The sequence below is a fragment of the Nerophis ophidion genome, linkage group LG08, assembly GCF_033978795.1.
Source record: "Nerophis ophidion isolate RoL-2023_Sa linkage group LG08, RoL_Noph_v1.0, whole genome shotgun sequence".
Taxonomy (NCBI): domain Eukaryota; kingdom Metazoa; phylum Chordata; class Actinopteri; order Syngnathiformes; family Syngnathidae; genus Nerophis; species Nerophis ophidion.
In genome coordinates this window covers 20,416,524-20,440,828 of record NC_084618.1, presented here as the reverse complement: position 1 = coordinate 20,440,828, position 24,305 = coordinate 20,416,524, and the positions used below count along the sequence as shown (strand labels likewise).

Below are 24,305 nucleotides of genomic sequence, written 5' to 3'. Positions count from 1 at the left end.
AGATAGATAGATGGATAGGTCTTTACCGTCATTGCACAAGTGCTATGAAACTTTGTTTCCCGCACAAACCTGTTCAAGATTAGGAAAACAAACAATGTACAGGGTTACAGAACAAGAACGCTGATTGGTCTCCATAAGGCGCCCCGTAAAAGATGGGTAAAAGGTAAACGCTGGGGAAGGTTGAGTAAAAAAAAAAACAATCTAGACTGGGCTCTTGAGGGGGCCCAGTCTGGAGTGGGTAAGAAAAAATCTCCATAGCAAAGCACATCTACATATTACAATGTAAATCTTGAGATAGCTAGCAACAGAGGGGAGGGAGTTCTGGGTCATTATGGTAGGCCGCAGCTCTCAGGCGCTGACCATCCATTCATCACCCCGATGGGATTTGCGTCGAGGGCGTTGGGTTGGGTGGTGGAATGTGTATGTGTGGCGTATATTTTTGTGGATGTGTGTGTGTGTGAGCCTGCAGTGTGTCTCTGTTCCGCAGCCTTGATGTCGTGCGGCCGATAAGTCCAAAGTCAACAACAACAGGTGTGTGTCCGTGAGAGACAAGAAGGGAGTTTGTTGTGTCTCCGCCGCACTGTCCTTCGGGAGAGTCTGGAAGCCAGGGAAACAATCCAAGTTAGAATGTTTTGGATGCGAGTGAAAATAACCTTTGCTTTTCACTCTATGAATGGTCCTCAAAATCCTGCGGAGAAGACAGTCCAAAGTGATCCAAATCACAAGAGTGTCCACAGTTCTTCCCACATCCTCCAATCAATTGTGGCAGCTTTGGGGTACTTGGAAGACTGCCAGAGCAACGCTTACTTCAATCAGCAGATGTCCTCTTGTCATAATTCCGAATAGGTGGATATCATCACGACTCCTTCTTCTCCCAAGAGTCCGTCGTGTGTCCCGCAACAACCGCTCCGTCACCAAAAGCAGGTTGCCCCGAACCCAAGATCTTCTCGATTTCGTTGGGGCCGATGACAGGTGCAATGGACGTTGAGTGGAACTATCATAATATTTGGAGAATCCAGTCCATAGTGGATCTAGTTAATAATGTGAGAGTCCAGTCCACAGTGGATCTAACATAATAGTGAGAGTCGAGTCCATGGTGGATTTAACATAATAGTGTGAGTCCAGTCCATAGTGGATTTAACATAATAGTGAGAAAGTCCAGTCCATCAATAGTGGATCTAACATAATAGTGTGAGTCCAGTCCATAGTGGATCTAACATAATAGTGAGAGTCCATAGTGGATCTAACATAATAGTGTGACTCCAGTCCATAGTGGATCTAGCATAATAGTTAGAGTCCATAGTGGATCTAACATAATAGTGTGAGTCCAGTCCATAGTGGATCTAACATAATAGCGTGAGAGTCCAGTCCATAGTGGATCTAACATCATACTGTGATAGTCCAGTCCATAGTGGATCTAGCATAATTGTTTGAGAGTTCAGTCCATAGTGGATCTAACATAATAGTGTGAGAGTCCAGTCCATAGTGGATCAAACATAATAGTGTGTGGGACCAGTCCATAGTGGATCTAACATAATAGTGTGAGTCTGATCCATAGTGGATCTAGCATAATAGCGTGAGAGTCCAGTCCATAGTGGATCTAACATCATAGTGTGATAGTCCAATCCATAGTGGATATAGCATAATAGTTTGAGAGTTCAGTCCATAGTAGATCTAGCATAATAATGTGAGAGTCCAGTCCATAGTGGATCTAATATAATTGTGTGATGGACCAGTATATAGTGGATCCAACATAATGTTCCCAGAGTCCAGTCCATAGTAGATCTAACATAATAATGACAAGTCCAGTCAATAGTGGATCTAATATAATAGTGCGGGAGTCCAGTCCATAGTGGATCTAGTATAATAGTGATAGTCCAGTCCATAGTGGATCTAGTATAATAGTGTGAGAGTCCAGTCCATAATGGATCTAACATAATAGTGACAAGTCCAGTCAATAGTGGATCTAACATCATAGTGTGATAGTCCAATCCATAGTGGATCTAGCATAATAGTGTGAGAGTCCAGTCCATAGTGGATCTAACATAATAGTGTGATGGACCAGTCTATAGTGGATCTAACATAATAGTGTGAGAGGCCAGTCCATAGTGGATCTAGCATAATAGTGTGAGAGTCCAGTCCATAGTGGATCTAACATAATAGTGTGATGGACCAGTCTATAGTGGATCTAACATAATAGTGTGAGAGGCCAGTCCATAGTGGATCTAGCATAATAGTGTGAGAGTCCAGTCCATAGTGGATCTAACATAATAGTGTGAGAGGCCAGTCCATAGTGGATCTAACATAATATTGACAGAGTCCAGTCCATAGTGGATCTAACATAATAGTGTGAGTCCGATCCATAGTGGATCTAACATCATTGTGTGATAGTCCAATCCATAGTGGATCTAACATAATAGTGTGATGGACCAGTCTATAGTGGATCCAACATAATGGTGCCAGAGTCCAGTCCATAGTAGATCTAACATAATAGTGACAAGTCCAGTCAATAGTGGATCTAATATAATAGTGCGGGAGTCCAGTCCATAGTGAATCTAGTATAATAGTGAGAGTCCGGTCCATAGTTGATCTAACATAATAGTAAGAGTCGAGTCCATAGTGGATCCAACATAATAGTGAGAGTCCAGTCCATAGTGGATCTAACATAATAGTGAGAGTCCAGTCCATAGTGGATCTAACATAATAGTGAGAGTCCAGTCCATAGTGGATCTAACATGAAGTGAGAGTCCAGTCCATAGTGGATCTAACATAAGAGTGAGAGTCCAGTCCATAGTGGATCTAACATGAAGTGAGAGTCCAGTCCATAGTGGATCTATCATAATAGTGAGAGTCCAGTCCATAGTGGATCTAACATAATAGTGAGAGTCCAGTCCATAGTGGATCTAACATAATAGTGAGAGTCCAGTCCGTAGTGGATCTAACATAATAGTGAGAGTCGAGTCCATAGTGAATCTAACATAATAGTGAGAGTCCAGTCAATAGTGGATCCAACATAATAGTGAGAGTCCAGTCCGTAGTGGATCTAACATAATAGTGAGAGTCCAGTCCATAGTGGATCTAACATAATAGTGAGAGTCCAGTCCGTAGTGGATCTAACATAATAGTGAGAGTCGAGTCCATAGTGAATCTAACATAATAGTGAGAGTCCAGTCCATAGTGGATCTAACATAATAGTGAGAGTCCAGTCCATAGTGGATCCAACATAATAGTGAGAGTCCAGTCCATAGTGGATCTAACATAATAGTGAGAGTCCAGTCCATAGTGGATCTAACATAATAGTGAGAGTCGAGTCCATAGTGAATCGAACATAATAGTGAGAGTCCAGTCCATAGTGGATCTAACATAATAGTGAGAGTCCAGTCCATAGTGGATCTAACATAATAGTGAGAGTCCAGTACATAGTGGATCTAACATAATAGTGAGAGTCCAGTCCATAGTGGATCTAACATAATATTGACAAAGTCCAGTCCATAGTGGATCTAACATAATAGTGAGAGTCCAGTCCATAGTGGATCTAACATAATAGTTTGAGAGTCCAGTCCATAGTGGATCTAACATAATAGATTTAAGAGTCCAGTCCATAGTTGATCTAACATAATAGTGTGAGGGACCAGTCCATAGTGGATCTAACGTAATAGTGTCAGAGTCCAGCCCATAGTAGATCTAGTATAATAGTGAGAGTCCAGTCCATAGTGGATCTAATATAATAGTGTGGAAGTCCAGTCCATAGTGGATCTAACATAATAGTGAGAGTCCAGTCCATAGTGGATCTAACATAATAGTTTGAGAGTCCAGTCCATAGTGGATCTAACATAATAGATTTAAGAGTCCAGTCCATAGTGGATCTAACATAATAGTGTGAGGGACCAGTCCATAGTGGATCTAACACAATAGTGTCAGAGTCCAGTCCATAGTAGATCTAACATAATAGTGACAAGTCCAGTCAATAGTGGATCTAATATAATAGTGCTAGAGTCCAGTCCATAGTGGATCTAGTATACTAGTGTGAGAGTCCAGTCCATAGTGGATCTAACATAATAGCGGGAAAGTCCAGTCCAAATTGGATCTAACATGATAGTTTGAGAGTCCAGTCCATAGTGGATCCAAAATAATAGTCTGAGAGTCCAGTCCATAGTGGATCTAACATAATAGTGAGAGTCCAGTCCATAGTGGATCCAACATAATAGTGAGAGTCCAGTCCATAGTGGATCCAACATAATAGTGACAGAGTCCAGTCCATAGTGGATCTAACCTAATAGTTTGAGAGTCCAGTCCATTGTGGATCCAAAATAATAGTTTGAGAGTCCAGTCCATAGTAGATCTAACATATAATTGCAAGAATCCAGTCCATAGTGGATCCAACATAATATTGTAAGAGTCCAGTCCATAGTGAATCTAACATAATAGTGAGAGTCCAGTCCATAGTGGATCTAACCTGAATACTGAGGTCGTCATAGAAATGGCTCAAACTGCCTCGCTGCTCTACTTTACACGCGGCTGGTGTCAAATCACACAGACACACACACACACACACACACACACACACACACACACACACACACACACACACACAGAAGTTGAGTCTCATCTAATTGGGATTTTTTTTTCCCCCCGCTCACGTCTCACTTTCGTCAGCGTCCGTCTAACTTTTCTCTTCCCCCGCAGCGATCCATCCCACCTGAGGAGGGCGCAATTACCCTTTGACCCCTGACCCAGTCCTGCTCAGCCCCGTGGTTCTGACTTATCATCACCCACGGCGCCGCTCGCTTCAAACTCATTTGCAGCAACCGCGTGAAGCCCGTCTCCTTCTTCCCTATCGGAAACTTTGACTTACTTTCACTTTCACTTCCAGAGAAACACTCAAAAGACATGTTAGCGTATTAGCTCATGCTAACGAGGCTAACTTGAGTACATTACAATAGCACGTACAAATACGCACAAAAACACTCCCTACAGTAAGTATGAACAGTTTTAGTTATATTGTAAATCTTACAAACGTCGCTAGTAGCGACAAATTAAGAATAATTTCGAGTAGAAACGCTATGGACCGCTGGAAGACGTAACAGCACTTGTACATCCGTTCGTGTGAGAATAATCGTATCTACAGTATTTCCTCGAATTGCCGCCGGGTATATAGTATGCACCTGCCTAGAATTACTCCCTGGTCAAACTCGTTTTGCGAAATAATTAGTCATGCTTAGCATTACCAACGGCTCAGGATTAACGCCGGGTCAAACTTGTTTCGCAAATATTATTTTTATTAGCGCATGTCTGGAATTTCCGCCGGGTCAAACTCGTTTCGCCAAATAATTAGCATATGCCTGGGATTTCCCCCGGGTCAAACTCGTCACGTCACGAGTGACACTTCACCTGTCATCATTTTCAAAATGGAGGAGGCTGATTTCAATCATTTGAAATCGCATAAAGGGAAGAAGATTAAGAGCTATTCAGTGGGATCTAAGGTCCAAGCTATTGAATATGCTAAAAAGAACAATAAACAGCTATGTTTTATTAATATACCGTAGCTGCGTGTGTCAAATTTGAGTCATTAAATGACTCCCGCCTCCTGGTGGTGGAGGGCGCTAGTGATCCTTTTTGCGACTACTCGGCTGCAGAAGAAGAGACAACAAGCAGCAAGAGTTTATTTTTTCCTCTCGCTTGCACTTTTAACATAGAGGATTACATATCTAAAATAAAACAGTTTTCTAAACTGGACTTTAAATCGAAGCAGGAGGTAATAAAGGAAGATCTCCATCGGGACAGAGAGACTTTTAAAACTGAAGAAAGATAAGGAAGACTTCTATAAACAAGTTATTGATGCTTTTGATCAGAAAGAGCTGCACGTGGACTTTATTTATAAGTAAAGGTTAGACTATAATAAAGTTTTTTTTTTAATTACATGTGCTTTTCATGATGTAGGCTGGGAAGCTACATGAAGGTGTCGGTTTCTTTGATGTATTGTAATCCACAGGAATATTTTGTCTTGACCTGGCATCTATAAAGCGGTGAGGAAGCAGGTCCTGACCAGAGGTGGGTCGAGTAGCCAGAAATTGTACTCAAGTAAGAGTACTGTTACTTTAGAGATTTATTACTCAAGTAAAAGTAAAAACTAGTCACCCAAATATTTACTTGAGTAAAAGTAAAAAGTATGTTGGGGAAAAAACTACTCAAGTACTGAGTAACTGATGAGTAACCTGTTTGTTTAATGATTACGACAACAAATAATGCACAAAAACATAAAAATAGCAATGAGCAAATTCACAGCCAGGAATATCTCTTAAGCAACTAAAACAATATTATATATTAAATAATAATACATTAAAATAAAATAAAAATTAAGGCAAATTGACCCACAATAACTTAACAGCACCATAGGCTCAGTAGGCATTGATTGATTGATTGATTGACTGATTGATTGATTGATTGACTGATTGAAACTTGTATTAGTAGATTGCAGTACAGTACATGTTCCGTACAATTGACCACTAAATGGTAACAACCCCGATAAATTTTTCAACGTTTATCAATTACTTAATAAATGACCAAGTCGAGGTGATCTACCTCATATATACATATACATACACACATATCATATATACATACCTTTATATATACAGTATATAATGTATATGTATTTATTTTGCCGTTTTTGTTGACATGTTAAAGGTGTTTTAATGAATATACATGCATGTTTAACATATAGATTCCTATCTTTCATGAAGACAAAAATATAAGTTGGTGTATTACCTGATTCTGATGACTTGCATCGATTGGAATCAGACAGTATAGTGCTGATAACGTCCACGTTTTCAAATGGAGGAGAAAAAAAGTTCCTCCTTTCTGTCTAATACCACATGAAAGTCGTTGGTTTTTGGCATTTTATTTGTCCAGCTTCCATATTCGTTTTTATACACTTTACAAGAAATACATTGGCGGCAAACTCCGTAGCTTGCTAGCTTGATTGCTCTGGCTTTCGGAGACTCTTATTTTGTTAGCGCAGGCGCGATGGAGCGGCGCTTTTATTGTGAAGACAGGAACTGTGCGATCAGTCTTTAGGCTTTTGACGGGAAGTACGGTTGAAATAAAAAGTGTCTTTTTTCCTTTACACTTTTGATTGATTGGTTGATAGAATTAAACTTTTATTATTAGATTGCACAGTACAGTACATATTCCGTACAGTTGATCACTAAATGGTAACACCCCAATAAGTTTTTCCACATGTCGGGTTCTACGTGTGACGGTCACGTGACCACCTGGCTCTGTTTGATTGGTCCAACGTCACCAGTGACTGCATGTGATTGGTGAAACGCAGGCATGCGTAGTTCCTACTTTGAATGCGTGTCTGACAAAATCAAAACAAACAAAGCGTGCATTAACAGATCGATAAAAAAAAAGTAGCGAGTAGCGACCTGATTGCAGATAAATGGAGCGGAGTAAAAGTAGCGTTTCTTCTCTATAAATATACTCAAGTAAAAGTAAAAGTATGTTGTATAAAAACTACTCTTAGAAGTACAATTTATCCCAAAAGTTACTCAAGTAGATGTAACGGAGTAAATGGAGCGCGTTACTACCCACCTCCGGTCCTGACCCATCCCTCCAGGTGCCTTTTCTTTGAACTGTTTTGTGACCAAAGGCAGCGGCTGTTTACGACCCCCTTCCTTTAAAAAACTGCTGTTGCAATATAATCAGGGAAAGTCCAAATAAAAAAAGATGCGTGTAATCTTTCGTCAGAGCCTGGTGGGAGAATGTACAAGAGTACAGTCCAGACGTTTCTCCTCAATGGAGCTAAATTGAATTCTGTCTCTGTTTGATTCCTTGCTTCTTTGTCTTGTTGAATAGATGTCATCAGTGTTTGAACCTGACAGTTCGGAAGCCCTAAACAGAAGGATATATACTATGCCGAGAGCATAGTCCACAGTTCCAAGACCAGGACGAAAACTACACCGTTCCTACTGATTGTTTTCCAACGAGAGTAGAATAAGAACAAAAAAATAAAAATAATGGCGAGGTCAGCGTTTTAAGGACGGTTATACGCCGGTGGCACGGCCATAAGTCATTTAAAGGGCGATGTGAATTAATGAAGGTGGAAGATGTAGACGTCAGGTCCCGGGGCGTCCCGGAGAGCAAAAACCGGGACTCTCCGCCTCTTACGCCAAAGTGGGGTCAACGACCTCTGAGTGCGCGTGGAAGTTTCTACGTGAGCAAACTTGCCAAGGTGGACTCAACTAATTAGCTTTTTTTATTTTTTTATTCTTTTAAATGACTACATCATATCTAATACATGTTTGTTTCTATTATTGTGTGGTTTTCTTTTACCACAAAAAACTTGGGCTTTCTACTAACTAGCATCAGTTTTTTTTTTACACAATCCGCGTGCGCCATCTGGTGGACAAAATGCATGATTTTTCCATTTAGTCTCTCGCCCCTCATTAAGAAATATAGCAAGGCTTATTTGGACTTTGTCGTCATGCATGTAAAACAAGTCCATCCATTACGTCAGCAGGCAAATATCCCAATTAGTGGGGACATAAAAAGAACACGCCAGAACAAATTATTAATGAGGTAATGTTATCATGACAAATATTAAAATATTCGTTTGTGCTGGTTTGTGTCGTAGAAATGTTCTAAAATATATAATTTAGCCAATAAAGTCATCATTTGTCAAAATTCTCCTTTAACGTGTTGTGCTGCTGTGTTATTGTGTTAAAAAGTACATAAACAGACGCTGAAATTTTTCGGAATTGTATCCCATAAAAGTTTGTGCCACAACATTTAATTGTTTTATTAACGTCTTGTAGTTTTTTAAGTTATTAATGTGTCATTATTCATAATGAGCCCTTCCAACTATATTCAAATCTTCCCAAATTTGTCCTATTCATTTGTGCTGCAAAAAGTGTTTGTTTTTTTAAATAAATTAGTTTTTTAATGTTATGAACGTTGTATAGTTTTGAAGTTAATAACGTGTTATTGTTTATAACATTGTCAACATATCCCTAATCGTGTAATGTTTGTGCTACGAATGTGCTGCAAAAAATGTTTTTGTCTAACTAGAGCAGTTTTTTGTTATTTTTGTCAAAATTCTCTCTAAAGTTGTTTGTACTGCAAAAATGTCTAACCGTTACTGTTTTTATGTTATTAGCGTGTTATTATTCAAAACCAGCCCCATGACATAAAAACTTGTTTTTTTTTTATATTTAATTGTTATTGGCATTCAGCATCAGACTTTCCTATCCATTACATCATATTTGCATTCATAATACATCTATTTTCTGCCCTAAATGTCAAAACAATTTTGTTCATATCCCAACGATGCCACCGCCCCCCTCCCAAAAAAGAGAAAATAATGCTAAAAAAAACAAAGTAATAATAATATTTACAAATAAATCAATATATATATATATATATATATATATATATGTATATATATATGTATATATATATATATATATGTATATATATATATATATATATATATATGTATATGTATATATATATATATATATATATATATATATATATATATATGTATATATATATATATATATATATATATGTATATGTATATATATATATATATATGTATATATATATATATGTATATATATATATATATATACATATATATATATATATATATATATATACATATATATATATATAATCAAAATAATAATATTATTCATATAAAATAAAAGAATATAAACAGATAGGAAATAATATATATATATATATATGTATATTTCAAATTTCCTATCTGTTTATATTTTTTTTATTTATGTATAATTTTAGTGTATAATATATATATATATATATTTTATTTTTTATTTTTTATTTTATTTTATTGTTTCACATCTGTTAATATTATTTTATTTTATTTTTATTAATATTGTATATATATATATATATGTGTGTATTATACGTGTGTATATATATATGTATATATATATATATATATATATATATATACGTGTATATATATATATATATATATATATATACGTGTATATATATATACATATATATATATATTTATATATATATATATATATATATATATATATATATATGTATACATATGTATATATATATATATATATATATATATATATAAACATTTTTATACGTATAAAAAAAATTGTATTGATTTATTTGTTAATATTATTATTACTTTGGTTTGTTTTGGGGCTTTTATCGCTGTTTTTCTCATATATATATATATATATATATATATATACATATATATATAGGGAGTACAAAACGTTTTTTAGCACAAACATTTAGTACAAAATAACAGGGGACGTTTGGGGTGATTTTGATATGGGAATGGAGGGGTGTTGTTTTGAATATTAACACAATAGTAACATAAAAACTAAAATTTTTAGACAAAAACATGTTAATAATAAGAAGTGGGAACACACCAAAACAAAACATAAATCCAATATATTGTGACTCGGTTTTACTCTAAACAATAAACTAAACTTTTTTAATTGATATCTATTGTACAGTAATAGTTTCCTCCAAGATGTAGTGAGGTCAAAACACCACATGATGGCAAGCGCGAGACATTGTTTACCTCGCCATGAGGGGGAACTTCCCATTTCAAAATAAAACCTTATAGAGTAGATTTTAGATTAGTTTATTTCAAAGGAGACAATGCAATTTCATAAAACACATGACCACACATGGTTTTTTAAAAAAAATCCAAAATCAGCCAGAAGGCTAGTTTTCTTCTGTTGGCCTCATGATGTAAAAAAAAGGCAGTACAATTACAAAATAAATAAAAATTAAAATAAAAAACACAATACATTTACAATATGGCAAAAAAGATACAACACAACATTTATCTTAGCATCAAAACTGGCTCATGTTTTAGTGCTGGCAGCTGTAGGCGTTGATTTGTATTTTATTTTATACTTTTTATTTACTTATTTTATTAAACTTTTTTAATCGTGCTCTGTTTGTGTTGTGTTGTGTTTGCTCGTTTTTCTTGTGTCATCTTTTTAACCTACCTATTGTACTGCACTTTGGCTACATCGGTGGTATATATTAAATATGCTTTATAAATAAAGTTGATTTGATTTGATTTAATAAGCCACATTTTCAATTTTTTATGTGATAGGACGTCTTTTTTTTTCTTTTTTAAAATAGAACATTCTACATTTCAAGCATGCATAATTACTACTAGATAACTATCCTACTCCGCCGTTGTTCATAAACACGGGAAGGTGAAACTTCCGGTGGTTTTATTTGGAAACTCCACGCCGGATGTGATGCCGGCGCTGGATTAGACCTCAGTGCCCGGTGGCCGCCTCCAGAGTTCCAGACTGCCTGAGAGCCACCGGAGCATCCGCCGCACACTTGCCTCCTCGGCTCGGCAACCTTAACCCGCCACTGGAAGCAAACTCCACTCCGAGAAGCCGCAGGGATGCCGTCGAATAAAAACACCCAAGGTAAAATAAAAAGAACACCGCCTTTATTTTGTGTTTTTTTTTTAGTTCTATTTGCAGCTAGCTTGACGCGTGTGTAGCCTCCATTCAAGCTAGTCCTCGTCCCTATTGATCTTTTGTCCTCTGTTTTAGGAGGGAAAACATTCGGACTTTTAAAGGAGCAACAAAGGCAGAAACTGGAGGAAATAAACAAGGTATGTGGTTTATTTTTATATATATTTTTTAATGGATGATGGTGGAGGGTGCACTTGACAATGGAACAATGCCCTAAAACAGCACCGATACTGTCTTGTCAATTCAGTCGTGTGGTGATATCGATCCCTTTATTATCGGCGGGAAGCTTCCGGAAGTTGGAGCGAGGCTCCACCGTCAATCAATCAATCAATCAATCAAAGTTGTCTTGTATAGCCCTAAATCACAAGTGTCTCAAAGGACTGCACGAGCCGCAACCTGGCTCAAGTCCCACATCAGGGCAAGGAAAAACTCAAAACCAATGGGATGACAATGAGAAACCATCCATAGTGGATCTAGTTGATAGTGTGAGAGTCCAGTCCATAGTGGATTTAGGTATTAATGTGAGAGTCCAATCCATAGTGATCTAGTTAGTAGTGTGAGAGTCCAGTCCAAAGTGGACGTAGATGATATTGTGAGAGTCCCGTCCGTGGTGGATCTAGTTAATAGTGTGAGAGTCTAGTCCATAGTGGATCTAGTGTAATATTGTGAGAGTCCAGTCCATAGTGGATCTAGTTAATACGGTTAGATTCCAGTCCATAGTGGATCTAGTTAATAGTGTGAAAGTCTAGTCCATTGTGGATCTAGCATAATATTGTGAGAGTCCAGTCCATAGTGGACTAAGTTGATATTGTGAGAGTTCCGTCCGTAGTGAATCTAGTTAATAGTGTGGGAGTCCAGTCTATAGTGGATCTAGTTGATATTGTGAGAGTCCAGTCCATAGCGGATCTAGTTAATAGTGTGAGAGTTCAGTCCGTAGTGGATCTACTTAATAGTGTGAGAGTCCAGTCCATAGTGGATTTGGTTAATGTTGTGAGAGTTCAGTCCATTGTGGATCTAGTTAATGGTGTGAGAGTCCAGTCCATAGTGGATCAAGTTAATAGTGTGAGAGTCCAGTCCATAGTGGATCAAGTTAATAGTGTGAGAGTCCAGTCCATAGTGGATCTAACATAATAGTGTGAGATTCCAGTCCTTAGTGGATCTAACATAATAGTGAGAGTCCAGTCCATAGTGGATCTAGTTGATATTGTGAGAGTCCAGTCCATAGTGGATCGAGTTAATATAGTGAGAGTCCAGTCCATAGTGGATCGAGTTAATAGTGTGAAAGTTCAGTCCATAGCAGATCTAGTTAATAGTGGGAGAGTTCAGTCCATAGTGGATCTACTTAATAGTGTGAGAGTCCAGTCCATAGTGGATCTACTTAATAGTGTGAGAGTCCAGACCATAGTGGATCTAGTTAATAGTGTGAGAGTCCAATCTGTAGTGGATCTAGTTGATAGTGTGATGGTCCAGTCCATAGTGGATCTAACGTAATGGTGTGAGAGTCCAGTCCATAGTGAATCTAACATAATAGTGTGAGAGTCCAGTCCATAGTGGATCTAACATAATAGTGTGAGAGTCCATTCCATAGTGGATCTAACATATTAGTGTGATATTCCAGTCCTTAGTGGGTCTAACATAATAGTGAGAGTCCAGTCCATAGTGGATCTAGCTAATAGTGTGAGAGTCCAGTCCGTAGTGCATCTAGTTAATAGTGTGAGAGTCCAGTCCATAGTGGATCTACTTAATAGTGTGAGAGTCCAGTCCATAGTGGATCTAGTTAATAGTGTGAGAGTTCAGTCCATAGCGGATCTAGTTAATAGTGTGAGAGTTCAGTCCGTAGTGGATCTTCTTAATAGTGTGAGAGTCCAGTCCTTAGTGGATCTACTTAATAGTGTGAGAGTCCAGACCATAGTGGATTTAGTTAATAGTTTGAGGGTCCAGTCCATAGTTGATTTAGTTAATAGTGTGAGAGTCCGATCTGTAGTGGATCTAGTTGATAATGTGATGGTCCAGTCCATAGTGGATCTAACATAATGGTATGAGAGTCCAGTCCATAGTGGATTTGGTTAATTTTGTGAAAGTTCAGTCCATTGTGGATCTAGTTAATGGTGTGAGAGTCCAGTCCATAGTGGATCTAGTTAATAGTGTGAGAGTCCAGTCCATAGCGGATATAGTTAATAGTCAATCAATCAATCAATCAATGTTTACTTATATAGCCCTAAATCACTAGTGTCTCAAAGGGCTGCACAAACCACCACGACATCCTCGGTAGGAAAACTCACACCCAGTGGGACATTGGTGACAATAATGACCCAGTGGGACGTCGGTGACAATGATGACTATGAGAACCTTAGAGAGGAGGAAAGCAATGGATGTCGAGCGGATCCAACATGATACTGTGAAAGTTCAAAGTTCAATCCACAATGGATACAACACAGTCGCGAGAGTCCAGTCCAAAGAGGATCCAAGACACAGCAGCGAGAGTCCCGTTCACAGCGGAGCCAGCAGGAAACCATCCCAAGCGTAGGCGGACCAGCAGCGCAGAGATGTCCCCAGCCGATACACAGGCGAGCAGTACATGGCCACCGGATCGGACCGGACCCCTTCCACACGGGAGAGTGGGACATAGAAGAAAAAGAAAAGAAACGGCAGATCAACTGGTCTAAAAAGGGAGTCTATTTAAAGGCTAGAGTATACAAATGAGTTTTAGTCTATTTAAAGGCTAGAGTATACAAATGAGTTTTAAGGTGAGACTTAAATGCTTCTACTGAGGTGGCATCGCGAACTGTTACCGGGAGGGCATTCCAGAGTACTGGAGCCCGAACGGAAAATGCTCTATAGCCCGCAGACTTTTTTGGGGCTTTGGGAATCACTAATAAGCCGGAGTCCTTTGAACGCAGATTTCTTGCCGGGACATATGGTACAATACAATCGGCAAGATAAGATGGAGCTAGACCGTGTAGTATTTTATACGTAAGTAGTAAAACCTTAAAGTCACATCTTAAGTGCACAGGAAGCCAGTGCAGGTGAGCCAGTACAGGCGTAATGTGATCAAACTTTCTTGTTCTTGTCAAAAGTCTAGCAGCCGCATTTTGTACCAACTGTAATCTTTTAATGCTAGACATGGGGAGACCCGAAAATAATACGTTACAGTAGTCGAGGCGAGACGTAACAAACGCATGGATAATGATCTCAGCGTCTTTAGTGGACAGAATGGAGCGAATTTTAGCGATATTACGGAGATGAAAGAAGGCCGTTTTAGTAACGCTTTTAATGTGTGCCTCAAAGGAGAGAGTTGGGTCGAAGATAACACCCAGATTCTTTACCGTGTCGCCTTGTTTAATTGTTTGGTTGTCAAATGTTAGAGTTGTATTATTAAATAGAGTTCGGTGTCTAGCAGGACCGATAATCAGCATTTCCGTTTTTTTGGCGTTGAGTTGCAAAAAGTTAGCGGACATCCATTGTTTAATTTCATTAAGACATGCCTCCAGCTGACTACAATCCGGCGTGTTGGTCAGCTTTAGGGGCATGTAGAGTTGGGTGTCATCAGCATAACAGTGAAAGCTAATACCGTATTTGCGTATGATGTCACCTAGCGGCAGCATGTAGATGCTGAAGAGTGCAGGGCCAAGGACCGAACCCTGGGGAACTCCACACGTTACCTTAACGTAGTCCGAGGTCACATTGTTATGGGAGACACACTGCATCCTATCAGTAAGATAAGAGTTAAACCAAGACAGGGCTAAGTCTGACATACCAATTCGTGTTTTGATACGTTCTAATAAAATGTTATGATCGACGGTATCGAAAGCAGCGCTAAGATCGAGGAGCAGCAACATAGATGACGCATCAGAATCCATCGTTAGCAATAGATCATTAGTCATTTTTGCGAGGGCTGTCTCCGTGGAGTGATTTGCCCTGAAACCGGATTGAAAGGTTTCACATAGATTGTTAGACGCTAAGTGTTCATTTAACTGCTCCGCAACAATTTTTTCAAGGATTTTTGAAATAAAGGGAAGGTGAGACACCGGTCGGTAATTTACCATGAGGTCAGGATCGAGGTTAGGTCTTTTAAGAAGAGGATGAATAACCGCTTTTTTGAATGCTAGGGGAACAGTGCCCGAGGAAAGTGATAAGTTTATAATATTTAGCACTGATGGACCTAATAATACAAAGAGCTCCTTGATCAGTTTCCCAGGAAGAGGGTCAAGTAAACATGTTGTCTGTTTTATTCCATTTACACGTTGTAACAATTCCTCTAATGTTATTTCCTCAAAACGAGAGAAAGTATTTTGGAGGGTAGTATCCGCCGTATATACAATCGTGTCAGTGTTAATAGAACCCCGTTGTAGCTGGGACGCATTGTCTTTAATCTCCTTTCTAATGACTTCAATTTTCTTACTAAAGAATTGCATAAAGTCATCAGCTGAGTGGGTTGAGCTACTGGAAGGAGTCCCTTGTTGGGTTAGCGATGCTACCGTACTAAACAAAAATTTAGGATCGTTTTTATTACGGTGGATGAGATTTGAGTAATAATTAGCTTTAGCTAAGGTAAGCATGCGTTTATAAGTTATTAAACCATCACTCCATGCTTGATGGTGCACCTCAAGTTTAGTCGTGCGCCATTTGCGTTCCAGCTTTCTACATAATAATTTCTGAGCTCTAGTTTCTTCTGTAAACCACGGGGTGCGCTTTTTTGGAGCCTTTTTTAACTTTAGCGGTGCTATGTTATCAATGGTTTCGCGCAGGGCGTCGTTAAAGTTGTTAGTGAGGTTATCAATAGAGCCCACATACTTTGGGAATGGTGCCATTACCGAGGGCAGTAGGTCAGCAAGAGTTGTCGTTGTGGCTGTATTAATGTTGCGGCTGCTATAGCAGTTATTATTATTATTAGTTTGACGAACATGCGTCTGAACCTCGAATTTTATAAGGTAATGATCAGACAATACTTTAGTATACGGGAGTATCGTAACTTTGGAAACGGTGATGCCCCTGACAAGCACTAGGTCTATCGTATTACCGTTGCAATGCGTGGGTTCATTTATTATTTGTGTGAGACCACAGCTATCGTGTGAGAGTCCAGTCCATAGTGGATCTAGTTAATAGTGTGAGAGTTCAGTCCATAGCGGATCTAGTTAATAGTGTGAGAGTTCAGTCCGTAGTGGATCTTCTTAATAGTGTGAGAGTCCAGTCCTTAGTGGATCTACTTAATAGTGTGAGAGTCCAGACCATAGTGGATTTAGTTAATAGTTTGAGGGTCCAGTCCATAGTTGATTTAGTTAATAGTGTGAGAGTCCGATCTGTAGTGGATCTAGTTGATAATGTGATGGTCCAGTCCATAGTGGATCTAACATAATGGTATGAGAGTCCAGTCCATAGTGGATTTGGTTAATTTTGTGAAAGTTCAGTCCATTGTGGATCTAGTTAATGGTGTGAGAGTCCAGTCCATAGTGGATCTAGTTAATAGTGTGAGAGTCCAGTCCATAGTGGATCTAACATATTAGTGTGAGAGTCCAGTCCTTAGTGGATCTAACATAATAGTGAGAGTCCAGTCCATAGTGGATCTAGTTGATATTGTGAGAGTCCAGTCCATAGTGGATCTAGTTAATATAGTGAGAGTCCAGTCCATAGTGGATCGAGTTAATAGTGTGAGAGTTCAGTCCGTAGTGGATCTACTTAATAGTGTGAGAGTCCAGTCCATAGGGGATCTAGTTGATATTGTGACAGTCCAGTCCATATTGGATTTAGTTGATATTGTGAGGGTCCAGTCCATAGTGGATCAAGCATAATACTGTGAGAGTCCAGTCCATAGTGGATCTAATTAATAGTGTAAGAGGCCAGTCCATAGTGGATCTGGTTAAAAGTGTGAGAGTGTAGTCCGTAGTCCAGTCCATAGTGGATCTAGCATAATGTGAGAGTCCAGTCCATTGTGGGTCTAGCATAATAGTGTGAGAGTCCAGTCCATAATGGGTCTAGCATGATAGTGTGAGAGTCCAGTCCATACTGCATCTAATGTCAAAGTGTGAGAGTCCAGTCCATAGTGGAGCTAACATAATAGTGTGAGTGTCCAGTCCATAGTGGGGCCCGCAGGAGATCCTCTTGAGTGGAGACAAGTCAACAGTGCAGAGACGTCCCCAACTGATGCACGGTGGTCACCGAATCTGTGCCCCCCACCCTCCACCTCTCAGAGCAGAAAAGAGACGGCAGATAAACTGGTCGAAAACGGGTGTCTATTTAAAGGCTAGAGTATACAAATGAGTTTTAAGATGGGACTTAAATGCTTCTACTGAGGTAGCATCTCTAACTGTTACCAGAAGGGCATTACAGAGTACTGGAGCCCGGACAGACAGTCCGGCTCCACCTGCACAGAGGACATGTGAGAACAGGTGATGGAGCGTCTCAACGAGCTCTTTGTCCGCTAGCTGCCACGTCCGCTGTTATTTGGTGGCATGCATTTTGTCGCTCGGGACAGCGTTGAGCTGGTGAACAATCTCAGCTGACTTTGGGCGTGAGAGGTGGGCTACACCCTCATCTGCAGTACATGATTTCCTTTTCGGTGCCATTTTTGTTCAGCCCTTCTCAGTTTTTATAACTTACTGCCAACGATGAAATGATCCACTTTATTAGCTACGGCAGTAGCATGTAGCATATAGCAGTTAGCATTCCATGACCCACAATGCACTTCGGCCATGACCCTCCCCCGCCGAATTCTTATTGGCTGACGTGTGTGTGACGATTGCTGACATTTTCTTCGTCTCTTCCGCGAATGGGATAAATAACATAATTTGATATTTTACTATAATGTGTTAATAATTTCACACATAAGTCGCTCCTGAGTATAAGACGTAGCATATAGCAGTTAGCATTCCATGACCCACAATGCACTTCGGCCATAACCCTCCCCCGCCGAATTCTTATTGGCTGATGTGTGTGTGACGATTGCTGACATTTTCTTCGTCTCTTCCGCGAATGGGATAAATAACATAATTTGATATTTTACTATAATGTGTTAATAATTTCACACATAAGTCGCTCCTGAGTATAAGCCGTAGCATGTAGCATATAGCAGTTAGCATTCCATGACCCACAATGCACTTCGGCCATGACCCTCCCCCGCCGAATTCTTATTGGCTGATGTGTGTGTGACGATTGCTGACATTTTCTTCGTCTCTTCCGCGAATGGGATAAATAACATAATTTGATATTTTACTATAACGTGTTAATAATTTCACACATAAGTCGCTCCTGAATATAAGCCGTAGCATATAGCAGTTAGCATTCCATGACCCACAATGCACTTCGGCCAAGACCCTCCCCCGCCGAATTCTTATTGGCTGATGTGTGTGTGACGATTGCTGACATTTTCTTCGTCTCTTCCGCGAATGGGATAAATAACATAATTTGATATTTTACAATAATGTGTTAATAATTTCACACATAAGTCGCTCTTGAGTATAAGCCGCACCCCCGGCTAAACTATGAAAAAAACTGCGACTTATAGTCCGAAAAATACGTTATCACGTGTGTGGATGTATTGTCGGGGAAGAGTGACGGAAGTGTAAGCTATTTGCGAATGTGTCATGAGCTGTGCGTCTGTAATCCCATGTACTTGTCTGTGCACTAATTTGGGTGTCCGTATCGTAATCTGTGTGTGCGTTTTAATGTCGACTTGCAGTACAGGCCGAAAGTTTGGACACACCTTCTCATTCAATGTGTTTTCTTTATTTTCATGACTATTTACCGTATTTTTCGGACTATAAGTCGCAGTTTTTTTTTCATAGTTTGATCGAGAGTGCGATTTATACTCAGGAGCGACATATGTGAAATTATTAACACATCACCATGAAAAATCAAATAATATTATTTAGCTCATTCACGTAAGAGACTAGACGTAAAAGATTTCATGGGTTTTATCGATTAGGAGTGACAGATCATTGTTTCCCACAGGTCAGGCATCTATTTGTGGTCGGGCGGCGGGAGAGATGGGGTGGTGGCAGAGGGGCTTGGGGGGGAAAGGCGGCGGCGGCAATGACCAAGAAGAACACTTTATGTACATATTTATATAATATTTACATATTTATATAGTATGTAACTACAAGCTCTATTCACAGACAGAGTCCCATTGCTTTTATGAGCAGTCGAGCTAGTCAAAAGCCGGGGGAAAAAAATATATATATATTTTTATTTTTATTTTTATATTTTTAATTTTTTTTATTTGTGGCGGCCGTAATTCTTTCGTGTGGGGAAACCCTGCAGATTGTTTGGTAAACCTATAGCATGTTCTATATGTTATAGTTATTTGAATGACTCTTACCATAATAAGCGGTTTAGCTCGGTTGGTAGAGCGGCCGTGCCAGCAACTTGAGGGTTGCAGGTTCGATTCCCACCTCTGCCATCCCAGTCAATGCCGTTGTGTCCTTGGGCAAGACACTTTACCCACCTGCTCCCAGTGACACCCACACTGGTTTAAATGTAACTTAGATATTGGGTTTCACTATGTAAAGCGCTTTGAGTCACTAGAGAAAAGCGCTATGTAAATATAATTCACAAAATTCACAATATGTTATGTTAACATAGCAGGCACCTTTTCAGTTGGTTATTTATGCATCATATAACATACACTTATTCAGCCTGTTGTTCACTATTCTTTATTTATTTTAAATCACCTTTCAAATGTCTATTCTTGGTGTTGGGTTTTATCAAATACATTTCCCCCAAAAAATGCGACTTATACTCCAGTGCGACTTATATATGTTTTTTCCTTCTTTATAGGCCTACTGAAATGAGATTTTCTTATTTAAACGGGGATAGCAGATCCATTCTATGTGTCATACTTGATCATTTCGCGATATTGCCATATTTTTGCTGAAAGGATTTTGTAGAGAACATCCACGATAAAGTTTGCAACTTTTGGTCGCTAATAAAAAAGCCTTGCCTGCAGACGATGTGCACGTGACGTCACGGGTTGTGGAGCTCCTCACATCCTCACATTGTTTACAATCATGGCCACAAGCAGCGAGAGCGATTCGGACCGAGAAAGCGACGATTTCCCCATTAATTTGAGCGAGGATGAAAGATTTGTGGATGAGGATAGTGAGAGTGAAGGACTAGAAAAAAAAAAGAAAGGGCAGTGGGAGTGATTCAGATGTTATTAGACACATTTACTAGGACAATTCTGGAAAATCCCTTATCTGCTTATTGTGTTACTAGTGTTGTGGTGAGATTATACTGTCGCACCTGAAAGTCGGAGTGGTGTGGCCACGAGTGTGGGGACCGCCAGTGTCTCTGAGGGGAAGATACGTTTCTCGACGAGGCAAAGCTTTTATTCCCCTTCTCCACGGTGGAAACATTCCGCGTTCGGGGGCGGCCGGTCGGAGGAAGCAAGACAGGTGCACGATGAAGGACGCAAGCTCCGCCCACGGTAAGAGCTGACTTATTACCACAATTTTCTCACCGAAACCTGTCGGTTGACATGTGGTCGGGAACCATGATCGCTTGACCGCTCTGCTCCATAGTAAAGCTCCAATTTCGGGAATGTAAACAAGAAAACTGACTTTTTAACCACAATTTTCTCACCGAAACCTGCTGGTTGACATGTGGTCGGGATCCATGTCCGCTTGATCCATAGGAAAGTTTCACCTCCAGGAATTTTAAACAAGGAATCACCGTGTCTTTGTGTGGCTAAAGCTACCCAACTCCATCTTTCTACTGTGACTTCTCCAATATTAATTGAACAAATTGCAAAGGATTCAGCAACACAGATGTCCAAAACACTGTATAATTATGCCGTTAAAGCAGACGACTTTTAGCTGTGTGTGTGCGCAGCGCTCATACTTCCTAAAAACTTGTGACATCTTGTGTACACGTCATCATTACACGACGTTTCGAAGACGAAACTCCCGGGAAATTTAAAATTATAATTTAGTAAACTAAAAAGGCCTTATTGGCATGTGTTGCAATGTTAATATTTCATTATTGATATATAAACTATCAGACTGCGTGGTGGGTAGTAGTGGGTTTCAGTAGGCCTTTAATATGCACTTTTGGCAGGTGCGACTTATACTCTGAAAAATACTATATATATATGTGTATATATATATATATATATATATATATATATATATATATATATATATATATGTGTATAGGGCTTCACGGTGGCAGAGGGGTTAGTGCGTCTGCCTCACAATACGAAGGTCCTGCAGTCCTGGGTTCAAATCCAAGCTCGGGATCTTTCTGTGTGGAGTTTGCATGTTCTCCCCGTGAATGCGTGGGTTCCCTCCGGGTACTCCGGCTTCCTCCCACTTCCAAAGACATGCACCTGGGGATAGGTTGATTGGCAACACTAAATTGGCCCTAGTGTGCGAATGTGAGTGTGAATGTTGTCTGTCTATCTGTGTTGGCCCTGCGATGAGGTGGCGACTTGTCCAGGGTGTACCCCGCCTTCCGCCCGATTGTAGCTGAGATAGGCGCCAGCGCTCCCCGCAACCCCGAAAGGGAATAAGCGGTAGAAAATGGATGGATGGATATATATATATATATATATATATATGTAATATATATCCATCCATTTAGAAAATGGATGGATGGATATATATATATATATATATATATATATATATATCCATCCATTTTCTACATATGTATATATATATATAGATATGGGACGGCGTGGCGCAGAGGGGAGAGTGGCCGTGCGCAACCCGAGGGTCACTGGTTCAAATCCCACCTAGAACCAACCTCGTCACTTCCGTTGTGTCCCGAGCAAGACACTTCACCCTTGCTCCTGATGGGTGCTGGTTGGCGCCTTGCATGGCAGCTCCCTCCATCAGTGTGTGAATGTGTGTGTGAATGGGTAAATGTGGAAGTAGTGTCAACGCGCTTTGAGTACCTTGAAGGTAGAAAAGCGCTATACAAGTACAACCCATTTATCATTTATATATAATATATAGAGTTAATATCCCACTTTCTTTATTTTAATGTACATTCTGGGTTCCACATTGAGTATAGGGACGACGTGGCGCAGTGGGAGGGTGACCGTGCGTAACCTGAGGGTCCCTGGTTCAATCCCTACCTAGTACAAACCTTGCCACGTCCGTCGTGTCCTGAGCAAGACACTTCACCCTTGCTCCTGATGGTTTGCTGATCAGCGCCTTGCATGGCAGCTCCCTCCATCAGTGTGTGAATGTGTGTGTGAGTGGGTAAATGTGGAAGTAGTGTCAAAGCGCTTTGAGTACCTTGAAGGTAGAAAAGCGCTATACAATTACAACCCATTTATAAAACTGTAATTTCCATTCCGTTTTTTTTTTTCTTGAGGTGATGTATCATAACTTTTTTAGAATTCGATCGGACATTGTGACTTTTGGTATTAATGTTCCTGGAGGAAAAAAGGGACCCTCACACACATACAGATTTTTACATTTAAATCTGTACATATCATTTTCATTCATTCACACATACACCTTGCCCCCCCCCCCCCCCCCCCCAAACAATTATTTTCTCTCAATGTGTTGACAGTGACAGTTCATAATAAATAGGTTAGTGTTTTTCATGCCGACTATTGTTCTGTGTTGGAGTAATTGGTCAAGCCTTTTCTAACATTCCAAACTACAACATAAAAGTATTTATGATCCGTGCCGATACCTTATCAGTATTTACACAAGCCTCCAAGATTGGTATTGTGTTGGAAAATGGGGAAAAGAGTATTATGAGAACATTGGAAGTTGCTTTAAAGCAGAACAGTATCATGTGTAGTCTACCAGTAAGGAGCATAATAAAAACATTAATTGATTTAAACCCTATTTATTTGTGCCCATTATCAAACCCCCCACTGTGAGGACGTGGAAAGCAGGTCGAGGCCAGATAGTGCATTCCTCTGCAGCCTTTTTCAAATCAACGTGCTCATCATCATCACCATCATGAATGAAGCCGAGCGCTCTAAGCCGCTCACTCTAATAATAGTCGCCTAAATCCATACGCTGCTTCCACTCCGTGACACAATATTAACATGTCCACCCAGGACAACATGGGCATTCTTCTCTATAATAATAATAATAACAATAGTAATGATAGTAGATGTTATTTGTATCGTTCTTTAGACACAAACAACCTCAAAGTGCTCCAGAACTAAAACATCACAAAGGCATTCAAAGGAGACAGGTGTCTCTGTCCTTGTTGCACACCGGACGAGGCACACCTGAAGCATTATGACTAGATACAATAAAAAAATCCACCTCTGCAATAACAGGAATGCTGTTTTGAATGACACTGTCATAAAAAATGTAATAATGTAACTAAAAGGTTGTAAATCACATCTAGTATAGCGTATTTCCTTGAATAGCCGCCGGGCATGTAATATGCGCCTGCCTTGAACTACTGCCGGGTCAAACTCGCTCCCCAAATTTCAGTGTTGTTGTGACAACTTTCATTCACACCCAGTCCCATCATAATGTGCTTATGGGAGAGTGTGAAGGGTCATTGCAACCACGTAGACGCATTTGAGGTGCGGCATTTATTGATTATAATTTTGGGGCACAGTCTATTTTTTTTATTTATTTATTTATTTTTGTCCTGTCCAGCTCCTCAGGCAAATCATATAGTTGATGTAGATGCCCATATCGGCTGTTCAGATTTACTTTACAGAAGAGAAGTGTAGGATACCTCTCTTGTTGCCTTATTTGTATTTGACTTTATTAAATGCATTTATATTATCATTTGGTGCAGGAGGGGATAGAATGAGGAAAAAAAGGAAGAGAGAGGGGGGAATTGTGGGGTCACGAGAGG

The 24,305-nt window shown here is 39.7% G+C and overlaps 1 protein-coding gene across 1 annotated transcript in view; it reads left to right on the top strand.

Annotated features, from left to right (window-relative positions):
- Positions 1–11,299: 11,299 nt before the first annotated feature.
- The window catches only part of LOC133557502 (allograft inflammatory factor 1-like), a 59,517-nt gene continuing 46,511 nt past the window's right edge, over positions 11,300–24,305 (top strand). The window contains exons 1-2 of the mRNA XM_061907980.1: positions 11,300–11,471; positions 11,601–11,662. Coding sequence (XP_061763964.1) covers positions 11,447–11,471; positions 11,601–11,662 — 87 coding nt within the window. The 5' untranslated portion in view covers positions 11,300–11,446. The remainder of the gene's footprint in view (positions 11,472–11,600; positions 11,663–24,305) is intronic.